Below are 18,582 nucleotides of genomic sequence, written 5' to 3'. Positions count from 1 at the left end.
CTTGGGTTCTTGCAGAAGCGGACCTCAAGACAAAGATTTGACTTTGTTGGAGGGAGTGTAAAATGGGATAGCCACTCTAGAAAACCTTTTTTGCAGTTTCTTACCAAGTTAAACACACACATACTGCACGACCATGAAATCACACTCATGGGTATTTATTCTAGAGTAATGAAAACTTCTCTCTGTACAAAAACTATACGTGAACGTTCATGGTAACTTTATATACGATAGTCAAAAGCTGGTGTATTAGCCAGGGTTCTCCAGAGAAACAAAACCAATAGGATATGTATACACACACACACACACACACACACACACGCACACAATTTGTTTTAAGGAATTGGATCACACAATTATGGAGGCTGGCTAGTCTAAAATCTGCAAGGTGGGCCAGCAGACTGGAGAACCAGGAAGAGCCAATATTGCAGTTCAAGTCCACAGGCTGTCTGCTGGCAGAATTCCCTCTTCCTTAGGGGAGGTCAGTGCTTTGTGCTATTCAGGCCTTCAACTGATTGGATGAGGCCCACCCACATTATGGAGGGCAATTTGCTTTACTCAAAGTCCACTGATTTAAATGTCAATTTCATCCAAAACCACTCTCATAGAAAATTCAGAATGTTTGGCGTATGGTGCCATATATCTGGCACCGTGGATGAGCCAACTTGACACCTAAAATTAACTACCACAAGTTCACTCCTTGTTAACTTCACACACACACATTCATAATGAAGTAAGGAGGAAATACTCATGGTAATTATAGTCCTCACTTCTGTAAACAGTTGTGTGGTTGTAGCTGGTATTTAACTCCCCTCTTCCACTACCCATTCTGTATTCCCTTTTGCCCTCAGCAAGCACCTCAGCTGGTTGAAGTTCTTCACCTGGTGGGGTGACCCAAACCTTCATTCCTGAAGGGTCTGGGCTGTCTGTAGTCCTGCCTAGGTTGGGTTTTCCATTAACTTCCCATTGACTTTAATCATAGGCCATGGTATTAAATTAAATACTAAGAGATGGTTTAAGGGATCTCCTGTATTCCAGACATACTCCATTGTGGAGTAGAAGTCCAATTGCCCCTTAGTAGTCAAAATCAGTCACCCCAACAGCACAGAAACTGCCTCCTTGGCCTGTTGATTCACAGGCATGCAGAGCCCAAAGTGGCTGAGTGGTTGTCTTAACTTCCAATTCAGTGGAATCATTGTTGTGTCTCCTGTTGGAAGCATTCCTTTCTTTGATGCTAAGACCTCTAGGCCAGCAGAGTATAAGGTCACAGGGACAGAAAGAAAACATTTCTCTAGTGGGTCACTAGGAGTAATAGTGAGTAGTGCCACTCCCATTTCCACTCCTTGATTCCTGGACCCATGTATCCTGGCTGTGGGAAAAACAGCACCATATATTGGATGCTAATTCAAAGCATATACAGCCTCCTTGAGAACCTTGCTTCAGTGTTGCAAGGTACTGCCACCTAGCTGGCACTGTAACTGAGTTCTCAAAAGGCCATTCCACTGTTCTATCTAACTAGCTGCTTCAGGATGGTGGGGAACATGATAAGACCAGCGAATTCCATGAGCATGGGCCCACTGACCCACTTCATTTGTTGTGAAGTGAGTTCCTTGATCAGAAGCAATGCTGTGTGAAGTACCACGATGGTAGACAAAGCATTCTGTAAGTTCACAGATGGTAGTTTTGGCTGAAGCACTGTGTGCAGGAAAGGCAAATCTGTGTTCAGTGTGTCTATTCTACTAAGAATAAAATGCTGCCCCTTCCATGACGGTAACAGTCCAATGTAATCAACCTGCCACCAGGTAGCTGGCTGATCACCCCGGGGGAAATTTTTCATATCAGGGACTCAGTGTTGTTCTCTGCTGCTGGCAATTGGGAACCCAACAGTGGCTGTAGCCAGGTCGGTCTTGGTCAGCGGAAGTCCATGCGTAACTTCCATCCCTGCCACTATAGCCACTCTGCCCATCTGGGCGATGGCAGGGGTGGCTGGGGAAAGAGGCAGACTGGTATCCACAGAACAGTTCGTCCTATTCACTTGAATATTAAAATCCTCCTCTGCTGAGGTCATCCTTTGGTGAGCATTCACATGGGACACAAAAGTCTTCACCTTTTTCATCCATTCAGTAAAGTCTACTTACATATCTCTTCCCCAGACTTCCTTGTCACCAATTTTCCAACAATGTTCCTTCCAAGTCTCTGACTATTCAGCCAAACTATTGGCCGCAGCCCATGATATATAATTACCTATGTCCTCTGATGGGTAAATGGATAAGCCAACTGTGGTACATCCATGTAATGGGATGTTATTCTGCAACGAAAAGAAATGAACTACTGATACACACAATTTAGATGGATCTCAAGGGCATTCTGCTGAGTGAAAAGAGCCAACCTCAAAAGGGTATATGTTGTATAATTGCATTTATATAACATTCTCAAAGTGATAAAATTATAGCGGTGGAGAACAGACCAGTGGTAGCCCGGGGTTAGGAATGGAAGGAGGATGTGAGTACTAAGAGGCAATATGAGGAATATTCTTTGTGTTGATGGAATAGCTCTGTGATGGTTATATAATTTACACGTGTGATAAAATTTCAAAAACTCTACCCCCCAAAATGAATGTAAAAACTTGTGAAATCCATATATGTTCTTTTTGAGCTAATAATATTGTACCAATGTCAGTTTCCTAATTTTGACAATGTACTACAGTTAGGGAAGATGTTATCATTCGGGGAATCTGGGTGAAGGCTACTCAAGAACCCTCTATACTACTTTTGCAACTTCTTATGAATGTTAAACTATTTCAAAACAAAAATTTATATAAAAGGAAAAAGAAAAGCAGGAAAATAAAAATGGCTTGGATATGCTTTTCTTTTTCTGGCTCGCTTCCATCACTGAAGTAATGAGGAGCGTCTCAGAATTGGAGCACTATGGAAGAATGGAGAGGATTATCTGATGAGACAAAGGATATTGACAGTTATCCAGGATAAGGAGCATATAGTGGGGGTTAAACTCCAGAAAAGAACTAGATCCTAAGTCAAAGAAACATGTCAAGACAATAGGAAGATTTTCTGCACCCTCAGGTTGAATAGTAGTGACCTGAGATTAGACGTTGTAGGAAAACGCAAATTTCATTTATATTTTTACTTTTATTCTCTCTTTATTAAATCTCTTCCCAAAATATGCTGAGAGTGCTTTAAGGAGGTTCAGGTAAGTAAAAGGTAAGTCTCCAGCTTCTGGAGTGGGGTTCGGCACAAGCCAAGGAAGTCTTAATAGCTCTCTACTACTAGTCCTGGGTCCCTCATGCCAGGATTAGCATTAACAAATAGTGACATTTTCTCTATTATAAACCATGAGTCCAAGAGGCAGGAGGGCACCACCTTCTTTTAAACTTATTTTTACTGGTGATATCCTAGGAGAAAGGAAAACTGAATGGCAAAAAGTGTTCAAAGGAGTGGATGTCAAGATTGTGGTTTTGTGGACCAAGTGCATTGTTTAAGAAAGAAAGAAATTGAGGATTGGATTGTGGAAAGGAAATGGTTGTAGTGTCCACCATTGACTAGTGAATAGAAAAAAACCTAAAAATAAAATATGTTTATGGGTCAGCCTGGTGGCATAGTGGTTAAGTTTGCAGGCTCTGCTTTGGTGGCCTGAGGTCCATGGGTTCAGATCCTGGGTGCAGACCCACACACTGGTCATCAAGCCATGCTGTGGCAGTGTCCCACATACAAAATAGAGGAAGATTGGCACAGATGTTAGCTCAGCGACAATCTTCCTCAAGCAAAAAGAGTAAGATTGGCACCAGATGTTGGCTCAGGGCCAATCTTCCTCACTCCCTCAAAGGATACGTTTGTATATTTAAAGAATAAAAAATAAGCCAAAAGGCTTTTTAAAAAGTCATCTATTGGATGAAACCTTGCCACACAGGCAAGAAAAAACTCATTTTTATTCTATTATGTTATATTAAATCACTCACATAAGTTTTGTATTAATACCAAAGGGAGTTACATGCACAGGAATGTAGGAATTAAAAATATCAACTCTCGTGTCCACTGATTTCACAAACTCTTCTGGACACAGACAACAAAGGATGCTCTCAAAATGTTTTCTGGTACCCACTCTCTGTTTCATTATTTCAGGGTACTCAGAAAGGCTTTCTCATTGTGACTATAAATTTCCTATAGCAATTTTCACTTTGGACCATCTAAATCTCAGCATCATTTGCTCTACCTGGCAGAATCCTGAATAATTCTGAGTAATTTTTACAGGAAAAACTTTTAATAGGAGAGTAAGGGCCAGTGTTAATGAAACCCACTCCTCCCTCTGTCCCATATTCTGACACCTGTAATCATGCCAGCGTTCGCTTGTAGCTTCCACGGCCTCTGCATTTACTTTGTGACTTCCCAGGACACGAGTGTTACTCATAGAGGGTTGCTTTGTTGTTGCTGAGTTACTGTTCAGTTTTGAGAATTTCTTATTTTAGATATGAGTCCTTTGTCAGATACGTAGTTTGTAAATATTTTCTCCCATTTTGTAGCTTGTCTATTCCCTGAACAAAAGTTTTTAATTTTGATGAAGTCAAATTTACTAATTTTTCTTTGGTGCATCATGTTTTTGGTGTCATGTCTAGAAACTCTTCACCAAGTCTTGGATCCTGAAGAATTTGTCTCATGTTATCTTCTATATTTTACATTTAAATGTATGATCCATTTTGAGATAATTTGTGTCTAATATGTAACATTTAGGTCAAGATTTTTTTTTAACCTAGGGATTTCCAATTGCTTCTGCCCCATTTGCCGATAGGCTATACTGCCTCCATTGAACTTGTTTCAAACCTTTGTTTAAAATCAGTTGGGCATATTTTCTTGGGTGTATTTCTTTGTTCTCTATTCTGTTTCATTGGTCTATGTGTCTATCCCTCTGCCAACGCCACACACCCTTCATTAGTGTAGCTATATAATACGTCTTGGAATCGGGTAGAGTGATTTCTTCCATTTAAAAAATTAAAAACCATTTTTGTTCCTTTGCTTTTCCATACAGATTTTAGAAGAATCTTGTCTCCATCTTCAAAACAGTGTGATTTTGGCAGGAAGTGTGTTAAACCTATATATCAATTTGGAGACAATTGAGGTCTTGGCTATGTTGAGCATCCTAATCCATGCTCTCAGTGTATCTCCCCCTTTATTTAATCTTCCTTGATTTCTCTCATCAGCATTTGTAGTTTTCAGTCTACAAGTCTTGTACATGCTTCGTTAGACTTACACCTAAATATTTCTTTCCTTCCCTTTCAAGAAATTGTAAAGTGTATTGTATTTTAAATTTTTGTTTCCACATATTACTCATTTACTAGTGTATAGAATTATAACTGATTTTAATATCTTGATCTTGTATCTTGAGACCTTGTTGAAGTCACTTATTAATTCTAGAAGGTTTTATTTTATTTATTTTTTTTGGAGAGAGCTTTACTTTTCCATTTTCAATCTGTATGCCTGCCTCCGGTCCCCATTTCTTGCCTTACTGTGCTGGCTAGAATTTTCAATATTATGTTGAGTAAGAGTGGTGAGATGGACATTCTTGCCTCGTTCATGACTTTAGGGTGGAGTATTCCATCTTCCATCATTACGTATGTTAACTATAGTCTTTTTGTAGATGTTCCTATCAAATTCAGGAAGTTCTTAGTTTTCTGAGCTTTTTTAATGCATGGGTATTGATTTTTTTTAAAATGCTTTTTCTAAAGTTTTATGATCATATGATATTTCTTCTTTAGCCTCTTAAAATGGTGGCTTACATTAACTTATTCTTGAATACGGAAACAGCCTTAGTCTTGTATCTTCTGACAAATATCCCTCACGAACATAGATATAAAAATTCTAAAGAGAATTTTAGCAAATTTTATTAGTTTTCTACTGCTGCAATCACAAGTTACCACAAACTTAGATTAAAACCACAAAAATTTATTCTCTTACAGTCCTGGAGGTGCAAAATCAGTTTCACTAGGCTAAAGTCAAGGCGTCAACAATGCTGGTTCTTTCTCGAGAACTCATTTCCCAGGAAGAATCCATTTGCCTTTCTCCAGGGCAGAATCCATTACCTTGCCTTTTCCGGTCTCCAGAGGCTGGCTGCATTCTTTGGTTTGCGGTCTTCTTCCTCCATACTTAAAACTATTGAGATAGCGTCTTCAAATTTCTCTGTCCCTCTGCTTCTGTGGTAGTATTGCGCTCTGACTCCTTTTGCCTCCTTCTTAAAAGGCATCAGGCCCAAACAGATAACCCAGCATAATCTCCCCACTCAAGATCCTTATTTCATCACATTTACAAAGTCCCTTTTGCCACATAAAGTAATAAATTCACAGGTTTCAAGGATTAAGAGGTGGACATCTTGAGGAGCCGTTTTTCAGCCTACCAAACTTCCTTTCTTTGTACTGTCTTTGGTTTTGGTATCAGGGTGATACTGTGCAGACTCATTTTTATCTTTGTAATAAAATTCTGCTGTGATGAGATATTACATTTTAAGCTTTGTAGTTTTTTTCTTACTGTTGCTTTCCTGTGAGTTGGGAATACTGTGATGGGTACTTAGCCTGGTAATTTTGGTATATACTGCATTCTTTTAGCATAGGTACAGTGTCATTGCATAATAAACATGATGCTTTGCCATCCAATTCAATACAAAAATAATCCACACTCCACTGTGCCTTACAAGGGTGACATCTGACAGCCACTTTCCTTTTCTTTTCTTGTTTTGACATGATGGGTATACACTGGCAATAAAAAAAATCGCAGTATGTTAGCACTTGTGGCACTTGAAATGCTGTTAGATTATAACCGTGTCACTGCGCTTTGTGGTATGCCAAGCAGGCATGCAAAGTGATGAGAGCAACACATATGGTGTTTGCTGCAACTGCTCACCACCTCCACTACTGCAGCGCGAAAGCAGCTGTAAACAATACGTAAATGAGCGAGCACCACTGTGTTCCAATAAAACTTTATTGATGGACACTAAAATTTGAATTTCATAAAACTTTCACATGCTACAAAATATTATTCTTCTTTTGATTTTTTCTTAACCATTTGATAATGTAAAGATAATTCTTGGTTTGTAGGCCACACAAAAACAGGTGGCAGGCCAGATTTGCCAATCTCTGCCTTAACCTCATGGGACCTATATTTTAAAGGGGGCGTCTAGGGGGAAGGAAATAACAAGAAAATAAATAAGTGAACAGGTAAAATAAGTTATTTTGTGTTATAAAGAAAATTAAATAGTACCATGGCCTCTGAGGGAATATGTAAGCTGAACCTGAATGATGAGAAGGAGACAGTCATGAGAAAAGTTGAGTACAGAGTATTCCGGGAAGAGAGAATAGCGAGGGCATAGACTGGAGGCAGGCAGAAGTTTGGGGCATTAGAGGAACCACACAGTCAAGTGTGGCAGGAACATGGTGCAGGAGTGAAATGAGGCGGGGATGTTTGGGAATCTAAATAAGGATGACACTATAGTCAAGAATGTAATTAGTTGACCACAGTACGAGTCATGCTAGATCTAGTCTAATTTTACACACTGGGTTTGTGGTCCCCTGCTAATTTATATGACCACACAAAGAACTGTGAATTGAACAAAAGAGAAAGAGAGAAGGAGAATATGCTTTTATTTTTGCCGAATAGTTCTAGGAAAATACAGTATCACCTATATAATCCAGTATGTTGAGAACAGATACAGTTGGATCACACAAGTTACTTCATTAAATGTTCTTCCTTAAGTTATGATGCTTTATTTTATATTTGCTTACAACACAAATGTGTTGTTCACTGGATGATTTAAGGCCATTTATAGCAGTTTTATGTAAAAAGTCTAGTTTCTTTATAAAACTTCAAACATTAACTCCTCAGTTTATACTTCTTTCTTTTTATATTCAGACCAATTTGTGTGTGCTAAGCTTGTTCTAATTTTTCCTAATGCACTGGAAGGAAAATCATTTTTAAGTTTGCATTGATTTATGGCAATATTTGTATCCAACAATAAAACGCTACACTATTTCCTTTTAAATGGCTATGCACTTAATTAGTTTCACTTGTTCAGCAATTAATTAGTTTCAGACTTCTTATTTTGGTATTGAACCTGACTATTGATAGTTGGAGCAGATATTGTATCAGGATTGCAACACATGTTTTCCAATCACACCACATAAAAAGTTTTCACATTTGAAAAAAGTTCTCTATCGTATATCATCTAATATCTTTCATAATTGTGAAATATTCTTCAACTAGTTTCTTTTTTTCATTTATTTTCTCGAGTACTGCTTCTAGTAAATATGAGGCAAAAGGAAGCTGTAGAAGAAACACAGAAAAAAAGATTATTAAAACTCTATATTTTCTTCAGTTCAAAAACACATACTAAATATCATTAAACCATTAGAACTCAGCTATCTGCAACTTTGCACCCATGATGGTACCCTACTGGGTCTCTTTTCAACTGATCTTGCTGGTTAGTGCGGGTAATTTTGTCTTTTATAATAAAAATGATAAAAGAGCAGAAGCAAAATGAAAAAAGATAAACGCCTTATTGAACAATTCATGGTTTACTGACCATGTTAATGATGTAATCTGCAATACAAGCAGCTGGGCCATTTATCCTCAATCAGCTGATCAATAGCAGGTTACAGTCATCTCCAGGGCCCACAGCCCACAGAAGTCGTACTGTATGCTCATCACTCATGAAAGAATGAACGAGAACTATCAATCCACTTGTCTGTGCTACAGCCGAACATCTCAAGGGTTGTAGGGTAAAATTTCAGGGGAAAAAAATGGCAAAAGTATACCCATTGATTAAGTTGTTATAGAAACGTTTGTTTGGCATATCAAAGTGTAATACACATGTTGCAAACTGCTGAGTTGATGAAATGTAGAGTACATTTTTAAATTTCATAGTTTATATAACTTTTCTGGTAAAGTTTTATAGTTCCCTCTGCTTCACTGGGTTGCCTGTAGAACTCCAATTCATACAATACACTATGGGCTGTGAGTAAAAGGCAATCTGAAATGTTCCCCAATTACCTCCCATAGCCCTACCAACTTCCTTTTATCCTCCTCCCTAGCTGTTTGGTCTCAAATAAAAGGTTTATAATAATTAAGAAGTTGATTAAGTCATTTCTTGGAGTTGTCCTTTTGATTAACCAGGAAAAGACTACTTTTGTTTTCCTGAATATATTAATGAGAACACTTATCATGCCCAGTCCCCTTCTCTACAGAGCAGTAGCATCCGGCCCATTGTGGTGCTGGGATGAGCAGTGATAGCATTACTGGTCAGCACCGGACAAAGACAGCCTGATGCCCTATGTGCAAGCGGCTCAGGCGTGCTCAGCTAAGGTGAGTATAATTAGTGAACTAACCAGAATGGTTCTTTTCTGAATTTGAACTGGGGAAAACAGAACAGACTGGCCATTGGCAGGGAAACTACAGGCCAGACAGGCACAAACAGAAAGATTATGTAAGCCACGAAGGAGAACTAGAATTGCCTTGGATCCCATTAAGCAGCTTTCTAGTTTAGCTGCCTTCTCCCTAAGGCAGTCTGAGTCTACGCCAGGAGCTTCACACACTTGTCTTACTTGACACTCACCACTGAAGAAAGCACAAGATACCAAAATATCACATTTGTTCAGTTCTAAGATACAGTTGAATATGAGATACACACATTGACCTAAAAACAGCTTTCTCTGGGGAAAAAACCCTACCACTTAAATATACCCATACTGCATATGCATTCCGATTTCAGAAATGTGAAAATGTGAGGAAAACACATCTTAGAATCAAGGAGAAAGGACATGTTAGATTCCCCTATGAAAGATAATGATACTAACAGCAAATCTGTACTTTGACAAATTGCCCTTCTGGGGTGAGGAAAAGAGTTATAGTTGGCAAAACTACCAGTTTTACAAATTAGATAACTTAAATTCTCAGAGCATTAATATTAGATGTTAAAGAAATGCACGAGAAAATGACAAAACTACCAGGCGACTTTCTTTTGACTATGGCATGTGGTCTCGATACTATATGCATTCCTATCAAAGAGGCAGATGTGATGGAGAAGGAACTCTCATCTCTTTCTGGTAGAAACAAAAGTGGAGATGAGTGTTTAAAATGTCATTCTCCAGAGCTGTTCTAAGAAAAAAAGCGTTCTCTGATCAAATAGGTTTGGGAAACAAACCAAACTTTAAAAAGTGCCTTTATTTCAGGATCTCTTAGAGGCTTTAAGATGCTAACAGGCACTGTGTTTCTCAAGAGGGCAATCTAATACCTGTTTCTATATTCATTTGTCCATGCTTTTCTCATGGTCTGTTTATCATGTGGAACTATCAGGTGGCCATGGAACAGACTTTGGGAAATATGCAGGTTCTATAATTTCCTAAGTAATAATGTCACAGTACTTTTACCAGGCCACAATGTATTGACATTAATCATCTTATTTGCAAATTTCATTTCCAAGTTAAAACTCTAAACCTACTCATTATTTTGTGATCTGAACAATTTTCACCACCTCATGTACTTGGACATTTTGCTTGCCTTAAAAAGTCCATCTCAAAGAATTTCTCTTTCAGGAAGCCTGCAAGGTGGAACAAGAGGTCCATCTACTTACTGCTGACCACCCCCTTTATGGCTCCCAATAAAACGAAAAGCCCCACAGTTAAACACAAGTGTTCATCAATCCTGTTTTATCAGATTGTAAGCTTCCTTTAAGCTTTGTATAGAGGCTAACACATTATGGATTTCAAAAAGCAATTAATCTTTTTTTTTGCTGAGGAAGATTACCTCTGAGCTAATATCTGTGCCAGTCGTCCTCCACTTTGTATGTGGGTCACTGCCACAGCATGGCTGATGAGTGGTGTAGGTCTGTGCCTGGGATCTGAACCCGAGAATCCAGGCCGCCGAAGCAGAGTGTGCTGAACTTAACCACTATGCCACAGCGCTGGCCTCAAAAACCAATCAATCTTTTAATCAAGATGCACAGTATGTGTACATCCATCTGCCCTTCTAGGTTCTTCTATTGTTTTCTACAAATAGGTCAGAAGAATATTATTATGTCTTTATATTAGACAAAAGTTCATAAATCTTACAAGTTAGTTGGAGATGTTTGTTTTAATTCAACTTTTCTATTTTTACTTTTTTACTTGTTATTTATTTATTTATTTATTTTTTAAAAGACTTTATTTTTCCTTCTTCTCCCCAAAGCCCCCCGGATACATAGTTGTATATTTTTAGTTGTGGGTCCTTCTGGTTGTGGCATGTGGGACACCACCTCAGCATGTCTTGATGAGTGGTGCTAGGTCCACACCCAGGATCCAAACTGGTGAAACCTTGGGCTGCTGGAGCTCAGAACATGAACTTAACCACTCAGCCATGGGGCCAGCCCCTATTTTCCTTTTTTATGAAGCAATTCCTACATTGTTTTTCTCTAAACCCAGTGCTCATTCTACTCGCTGTTTATAACTTGTAGCTCACTGGCGTGTAAATCTGGGTCTTCAAAGGAGCCTCTCAAAAATTATTTTTTTAATGTATAAGAACAAGTTGTAATTTTACAATATAAAATCAATGTAATTTTATAATAAAATAGTTAAGAATTGAAACAAACTTAGAAGACGACTAAGGAAAAGTCAGAATTACAAACATTTCATAAAATATACTTGTTTTCAAATGAATACAATAACTTAAAGTAATTGTTAACCAAAAAATTTTAAGTAGATGTCCCTCTTACTTTAAAAATAGTTCTTTATTTATGGAGTAGACTCAACACATATTCAAATAATGAATGCACTAACAGCCTTGATTTTAAAAATAGCCTCTCTTACCAAGTTTACACTAATCATTTAGCCACCTTTTCTCATAGATTATACAGATAAAAATTTATGCTTAGTCTAGGATGAATTAACAAAAATTCTTGTTTTTTGAGAATGGTTAAGAATAGGATTTTTTAAGTTAACTGGCTGTTTTAATTAATAGAGCATTATCACATATCACACACAAATTATCACTAACTCTTAAATTTCATAAATTATAGTTAACCCGAAGACTAGATAGACATAATTAATCTACAATGATTTGAGAAGGCTCTTCAAAATCTTACAGTATCAAATGAACATCAATTCTCAGCATTCACCTATAGGTTAGGAAGAGTTATGGTGGAAACTATGCTTAAAATATGACATGCCCTGGAAAAATGCTTTAAAAATTCACAGGGTCTGCTTATTTGTTTGCCCTATTTTCTTAAACTGTGTAATGTTTTAAAAACGCTAAGAAGACTAGGAGACCTCAACTTTCTGCCACTTGGGAGCCCAGATTAAGTGCAAGTTTATTTCACACAGGCAGCTTAGAGTCAATTAACTTCTCTCTGGACGCGTTGTGGAGGGGGCTGAGGCTCCCCCCGAACTCCCTCCGATATAGAAAGCACAACCATCCTTTTACTGACAGGATTTTGGAGTTGCATTGAAGTGGCAACCTGACTGGCCAACAGCAAAGATCCTTGGTCACTTGCCCCGTCAAATACGTCTGAAACAACAAACCCAACAATTATGCTGCCTCGGGTTTCATCTCGGATGGTATGTGCCAGGGACTACAAAGTTCAGAAAGCCTGCATGATTTCTTTCTCTCTCGCATAAAAAGGGAGAAGTGATGCTCCTGGTTATGTCAGTGCAGTTACACCAGCTCGAACTCTTTGGCATGAAGGGAGAAATGGGTAAGTGAAGAGTTGATACTGCGTGAGGTTTCTTGGTATGGAAATTTAACTAGGGCATCTGTTCAAGTTAATTTTGTTCAATAAATTTCACAGTTTATATAATTTAACTATTTGTTCATTGTCCTCCATCCCCAGAAATGTAAGCTCCATGATGGCAGAGATTTTTGTGTCTTCTGTTCACTCTGTGCCCCCAAACTGGAAACAATCCCTGGCACCCTGTAGGCACCCAATACATGTTTTTCGAATGGATTCCAAAGCACAAGTTCAGTTTTATCTCCACTAATTCTTTCCATTGCCTTTATAAAGTCCCAAGTACAAAGGACTGTTTCTGGTATTATTAAGGCCTGAAAACAAAACTAAATGACCTTTCTTATAATTTTAATTTTGAGGATTAGAATGGGCAGAACAAATAAACTCTCTCTTAGACAGCAGAGTGTAAGTTGCTGACTCCTTGTTTGGATATGTGAGGAGGTAATATCAATTAGAGTATAATAGAGGGACATCTATGTGCCAACTGAAAGGAAAAAGATTAAGTATAAAACAAAATAATTTGCCTCATTTATTCATATTTGTGGTCCGTAGACAGAAATTAAAATTCAAACACATTTAAGGCAATTTGTGCTAATGATGGAGGACATAGCATATGTGATAGGAGAACTTTATTGAATTTAGTTTTAAATGTATTCTTTTTTTCTCTTTCAGTATGTCTCATATTAAGGAATTCATTTTTTAAATGGAGATCTAAGTTACATAACATAAAATTCACCATTTTAAAGTATATGTCATTGGTTTTTATTATATTCACAAGGTTGTGCAGCCGTCACCACTCTATAATTCCAGAAGGTTTTTATTACCTAAAAAGAACCCTTTACCCATTAGCAGCCACTCCCTATCTCCCTCCATCCTCTAGCAACTACTGATTTATTTTCTGTCTTGATAGATCTGCCTATTCTGCATATTTCATATGAATGCACTCATACTATATGTAGCCTTTTGTGTATAACTTCTTTCACTTAGCATAAGGTTTACAAGTTCTTCCATGTTGTAGGACATAGCAGGACTTCATTCCTTTTTTATAGTCGAATAATATTCCTATGTATCCATATACCACATTTTGTTCATCCATTCATCAGCTGATGGATATTTGGGTTGCTTCCACTTTTGAGTTATTACGAATAATGCTGCTATGAACATTCATGCAGAAGTTTTTATAGGGACATAGGTTTTCATTTCTCTTGGGTATATACACGGGGGTGGAACTGCTGGATCATATAATCTCTATCTTTAACTTTTTGAGGAACTGCCATACTATTTTCCACACAGCGGCACCATTTTACATTCCCACTAGTGATATATGAGGGTTCCAATTTCTCCACGTCCTCACCAACATTTGTTATTGTCTGTCTTTTTAATTATAGCCCATCCTACTGGGTGTGAAGTACATATCTCATTTTGGCTTTTGGTTTGCATTTCCCTAGTGACTAGTGATGAGCATCCTTTCATGTGCTTATTGGCTATTTGTATATCTTGTTGTAGAAATGTCCATTCAAATCAGTTTATTTTCTTTTTGTTGTTGAGTTGTAAGAGTTTGAAATGTGTTCTTAAATGGTTAAATTTCACTGAGAAAAGCCAAACAGAAGGCTGGGTTGAATTAATGACAAATTGTGAATCCCTGAATATTGCTAATAAAACATACCTACTACATTTTCTGTCTTCATTGTTGACATCTCCCTCCTACCAAATATGATCTATCTCTTTTGATCCCTAAAATTCTTTCTCATCATGTAAGTTATTAAACTCACCCATCTTTGGTTTCTGCTTTCTGACCCCTTCATCTAATTTCATTACTGTCATCAATTCAGTCACTCTAACGTCAATCACATCTATCTCATCCTTTCTATTTCCATGGCTAGGGCACATCCAGGCCCTCACTGCCTTTTGCCTAGACTACCTTCTGGCTCCCAGTCTCTTCTGCCTTCAAACCATCCTGTATATTGATCTCAGGTATCGGCACAACTCTGATTATACCCCTTTCCTTCTCAAAAGCTTTTACAGTTTGTTCCTAGCCTACCTTTCCTAGCTCTGTTTTTTCTCCCACTCCTTAAACTACAGAAAACCAATTTTTGGGGGTTCTCCCATTCTATTATAACCATTAATTTGCCTGTTTGTCTCTGCTATAAATTTTAAGTTTTTTAAAACATATTAATGCAAAAAGAGAAACTAATACAAGTAAAAATGTTTAAAGAAATTAAAAGCCAGCTATGCCATAAAAAAATGGGAGTAGATTTTTTTCAGTGTGATTCTCATTTCTAGAAATCTAGGGGGCAAAGGTTAGGTGCAGATAAAGATCAAATATATAAAATTACCAATTTCATCAGGACTACTTGAAATAATGAGGACACATTTGCATCCTGTATTAAATATGGATAAGTTAAGGTTTTAGACCTTTTAGTTCTCATGCATTTCTGGCTAACAGGAACAGTAGGTATTATATTATTGTGCAGTCTCATATTGCCACATGGTCAAACAGCTTTTTATTTTGTGGTAAATATTTTACCAATACAAATTTTCATTAAATGAATGCAAAAAAAATTTCTGTAACAGAAGACAATTCTGTGGCCTAATCCTTAAAAAAGAGATAAAACCAGAAGGCCAGATTAACTCCTATAATCTCAGAATTCCATTACATACAGCACCCAACAAAGAGGGCGAACATAAAAGGGACGTTTTCCTATAATTTTATCTTCAAAATATTTTAATAATCAAATATCAATATTGAATTAATTAGCATTTTTTAGGGAATGCACACAATTGTTCCACAACTTGAAGATCACGTAACCTCAGATACATGGAGCTGTAGGCCATAAACTAAACAAAATGTACGAATGAACATATTTACACTCTTGTCCACACAATCCTGTGAGGAGAACTTAGACTCTAAAAAAATTTGTGGACAAAGAAAACCTTTTCTAAAATTCAGGAGAAATATAATTGCTGGAATTGAGAGAGAAGAAACCTAGACTAGAAAAAAAAAGATGTTTTCTATTTTATAGATTGTTCTCTTGGGTGCAATTATAAAGCGACATTTAGTTCAACCAATGAAGTCCTTATTTTTTTTTCCACAAAATTCAAAGACATCAGCAAAACCACCTATGTCAGTAATAAAAATAAAAAGTCTTTGACTTTTTAAATGTTATCATACTGTCACCGTGGAATAAAATTAGCTTGAAAAATGATCTAAAGGCGCAGGATGCAGTTCATTATGTATAACAGCAACAGCAGCGGTTTCCACGTGTTCACAAAGGCTGCTCCATTAAATTTACCTCCAGTCAATAATTAGGAGTCCACAAATAAACCCGGGCAATTAAATCAATACTACTGGGCAATTATATCCCAGAGTCTAGGCTCAGTGGCACAAAAAGGCTCTATGTCAAACTGCAGCATGAAGCGGTCTAACGCCACTGTCAACAGGATTCTTTTACACTCACTTGACAAAATAAGCATACATCCAGATAACGTATAATGTGGGTCTGTACGTCTACATGTGTTAGTCAAAAATCAGGTCTGGTGCCAGTACGGCTTCAGCAAAATTTAATAAAGATTTGTACATTTTGATTTACTATTTTTATGTTCATAATTGGTGATATAATTTCCACCTTAAAGGGTCATATTTACAAGTTGAATACTAAAAAAATTCATTAAAAAGTTTATTTTTATCATTTCCAAGCTGATAAAAGTAACCCATAACAATCATTGCTGAACTCCTTTGATGTGCCGGGCACTGGGCTGATGCTGGGCACACAACACAACTGAGAAACAGCCTTTCTTCTCAAAAGTGAGTTGTCACTGTGGAAGCCTTCGTCCAGCACCTGCACGTCTACACTTAAACAACTGTGAGCCGGAGATTGTCCATCGCCTTCTATTACTATAGAAGTGATTCGGATAATGTTCCAGAGATACATAAAATGCATACAAGAAGATAAGTAGGTCATATGTTATTTACCTATTCTTGACTTTTTCAAAAGCACAGATACTGCTATTTGTTAAATAATTGCCTCTAATATCAGCTTTTACTTTTAATCTTTACATAGAAGCATTTACAATGACTTGCTAAAAATCACAGGACAATAAAAATTTTTTTTTTTGCTATTTTGAGAAATATGTTTTAGCTCTTTTTATTCCGGTTTAATTTAAAACCAGACAATTAGGTTGAGCAAAAAGAACTATAATAAAAAAGTTTTAGAATACATTACATGCTGTCAGAGATGTCAAAACACAAGCTGGCTATGACTAGAAAAGCAGAGCGCTCACCTGCCAATAAACTGCCCTTGATCACTTACAAGAGGGGCACATCCCAGCAGACTATGTGTGTATTAAAAAAATACTTGAAAGGGAAGAAAAAGTACCACACAGGTCACAGCAGCAGTCTCAATAGACCCCTCAGGGATTTCAACTCGTCTTGGCCTTGTCATCCTCTATGCAGCTTTCCACTCGGCCCAGAAAATGTCGATAGGAAAATGTTTGAGGGGCCTCTGGTGGAAATTTTTTCATTCTTTCTGCATTGACAGGATGCCAAATCAATATTTACTTCCCACTAACAAGCTGCTCGAGGTCTCAGTAGAAAATATTGTAGAGAATGCGGGAAGACACAGTAATAAACAGCTGTCTGGCTGTGAGGAAAACATGAATTGACTGGAAACAGGTCCATAGTAAAAGGTCACTGAAACCCATGAACTCCTCAGGTGTCCATATCAACTACTAACTTTAAAGACACATAATAAAGAATCTCTTTTCCTAAGAGGGCTGAGAGAATGGATCCTGTTCAGTCTAGCAAGCATAGAGGTTGACTCAATAATTTAATTAATGCATTTGCTAAGGTCCATGTTGGCCCTTTCCCAAGGCATTTGTTTCATTTGTTAAGTCCAAAAGAACAAATAGAGGGTTAACTTTCCTGTCTACCTATTGGAATTCTTCTTTACCTAACAGAAATAAATAAGGTGTGTTTACAAGAAGTTAGACATCTAGGAAAAATGTAAGGCTTGGAATTTTTATCTGCAAGTTTTAATATATGCAGTAGAAAAATGACATACCTGTCCTTCAAGAAGTTTCTGAATGTACAACAGCCATTCCTTGTCATTCTCAGCATCCATCTTTGTCCTTTCAATTTCCTAAAGGAAGAAAATAAAAACACGGGTGGGAATTGCATTTATATGAACTTGATGATACTATTAGCTACTGAATAAATGTAAAGCGATCTTGGTAGAACTGGATTCAACAAAGAGCAGCCTGTCCTTTCAAAGTAGAGAATATTCAAATCCATGCTCTTTAATATTTAATTTATGCATATTTGCATACATACACGTGGAAGATAAAGCTAAAATTCTATACTTTGCGATATAATTCAAGAATATTTTATTTCTTCCTCCACAGTGGAGCTCAAGGTAGGGACTGAGGTGGAGATGAAAGTGATTAAAATAAAGTGAAAATAAGGTGGAGTTGTAGAAAAGGATCATTTAAGTGACTGTCATAAGATATAAAACCGTATACTCAAAAATCTGAGTTGTCAATAGATAACTAAGGGGTAAGTGTTACAATTACAAACAAAATAGGACATGGTGTGGCTCTGGTGTATCCAAGCACTTGCTTATTTGAAATATCCAATAACTAACTGACAGGCAAAGGACACTCCAACTTAAAGTGTTGTAAGTCACTAAATATTTTCAGTCCATCAATTATCAAGGCAAAATATTCTGAAAGTACAATGTATTCACATGAGCAGTTGATTATTCAGTTAAAATCGTGATCCAGTTTACAAAAAAAATGGACTTTTCAAAAAGGGAAGGGTTTGGGAAACTACCACTTGTTGAA

The 18,582-nt window shown here is 37.3% G+C and overlaps 1 protein-coding gene across 12 annotated transcripts in view; it reads right to left on the bottom strand.

Annotated features, from left to right (window-relative positions):
- The window catches only part of CNTLN (centlein), a 332,812-nt gene that overhangs the window by 11,472 nt on the left and 302,758 nt on the right, over positions 1-18,582 (bottom strand). For 7 of the 12 annotated variants that reach the window (XM_070495470.1, XM_070495472.1, XM_070495465.1 and 4 more), the window contains 2 exons: positions 17,805-17,882; positions 7,620-8,315 (listed from right to left, as the gene is read on the bottom strand). In XM_070495470.1, the coding sequence (XP_070351571.1) occupies positions 8,214-8,315; positions 17,805-17,882 (180 nt within the window). In that variant the 3' untranslated portion in view covers positions 7,620-8,213. Of the gene's footprint in view, positions 1-7,619; positions 8,316-8,574; positions 8,756-10,793; positions 11,036-17,804; positions 17,883-18,582 lie in introns of those variants that run through there. The other 5 variants (XR_011497243.1, XM_070495464.1, XM_070495467.1 and 2 more) reach the window with 5 other exon arrangements.

The sequence above is a fragment of the Equus asinus genome, chromosome 23 (genome assembly GCF_041296235.1).
Source record: "Equus asinus isolate D_3611 breed Donkey chromosome 23, EquAss-T2T_v2, whole genome shotgun sequence".
Classification (NCBI taxonomy): domain Eukaryota; kingdom Metazoa; phylum Chordata; class Mammalia; order Perissodactyla; family Equidae; genus Equus; species Equus asinus.
This window is presented reverse-complemented; position numbering and strand designations above follow the sequence as displayed.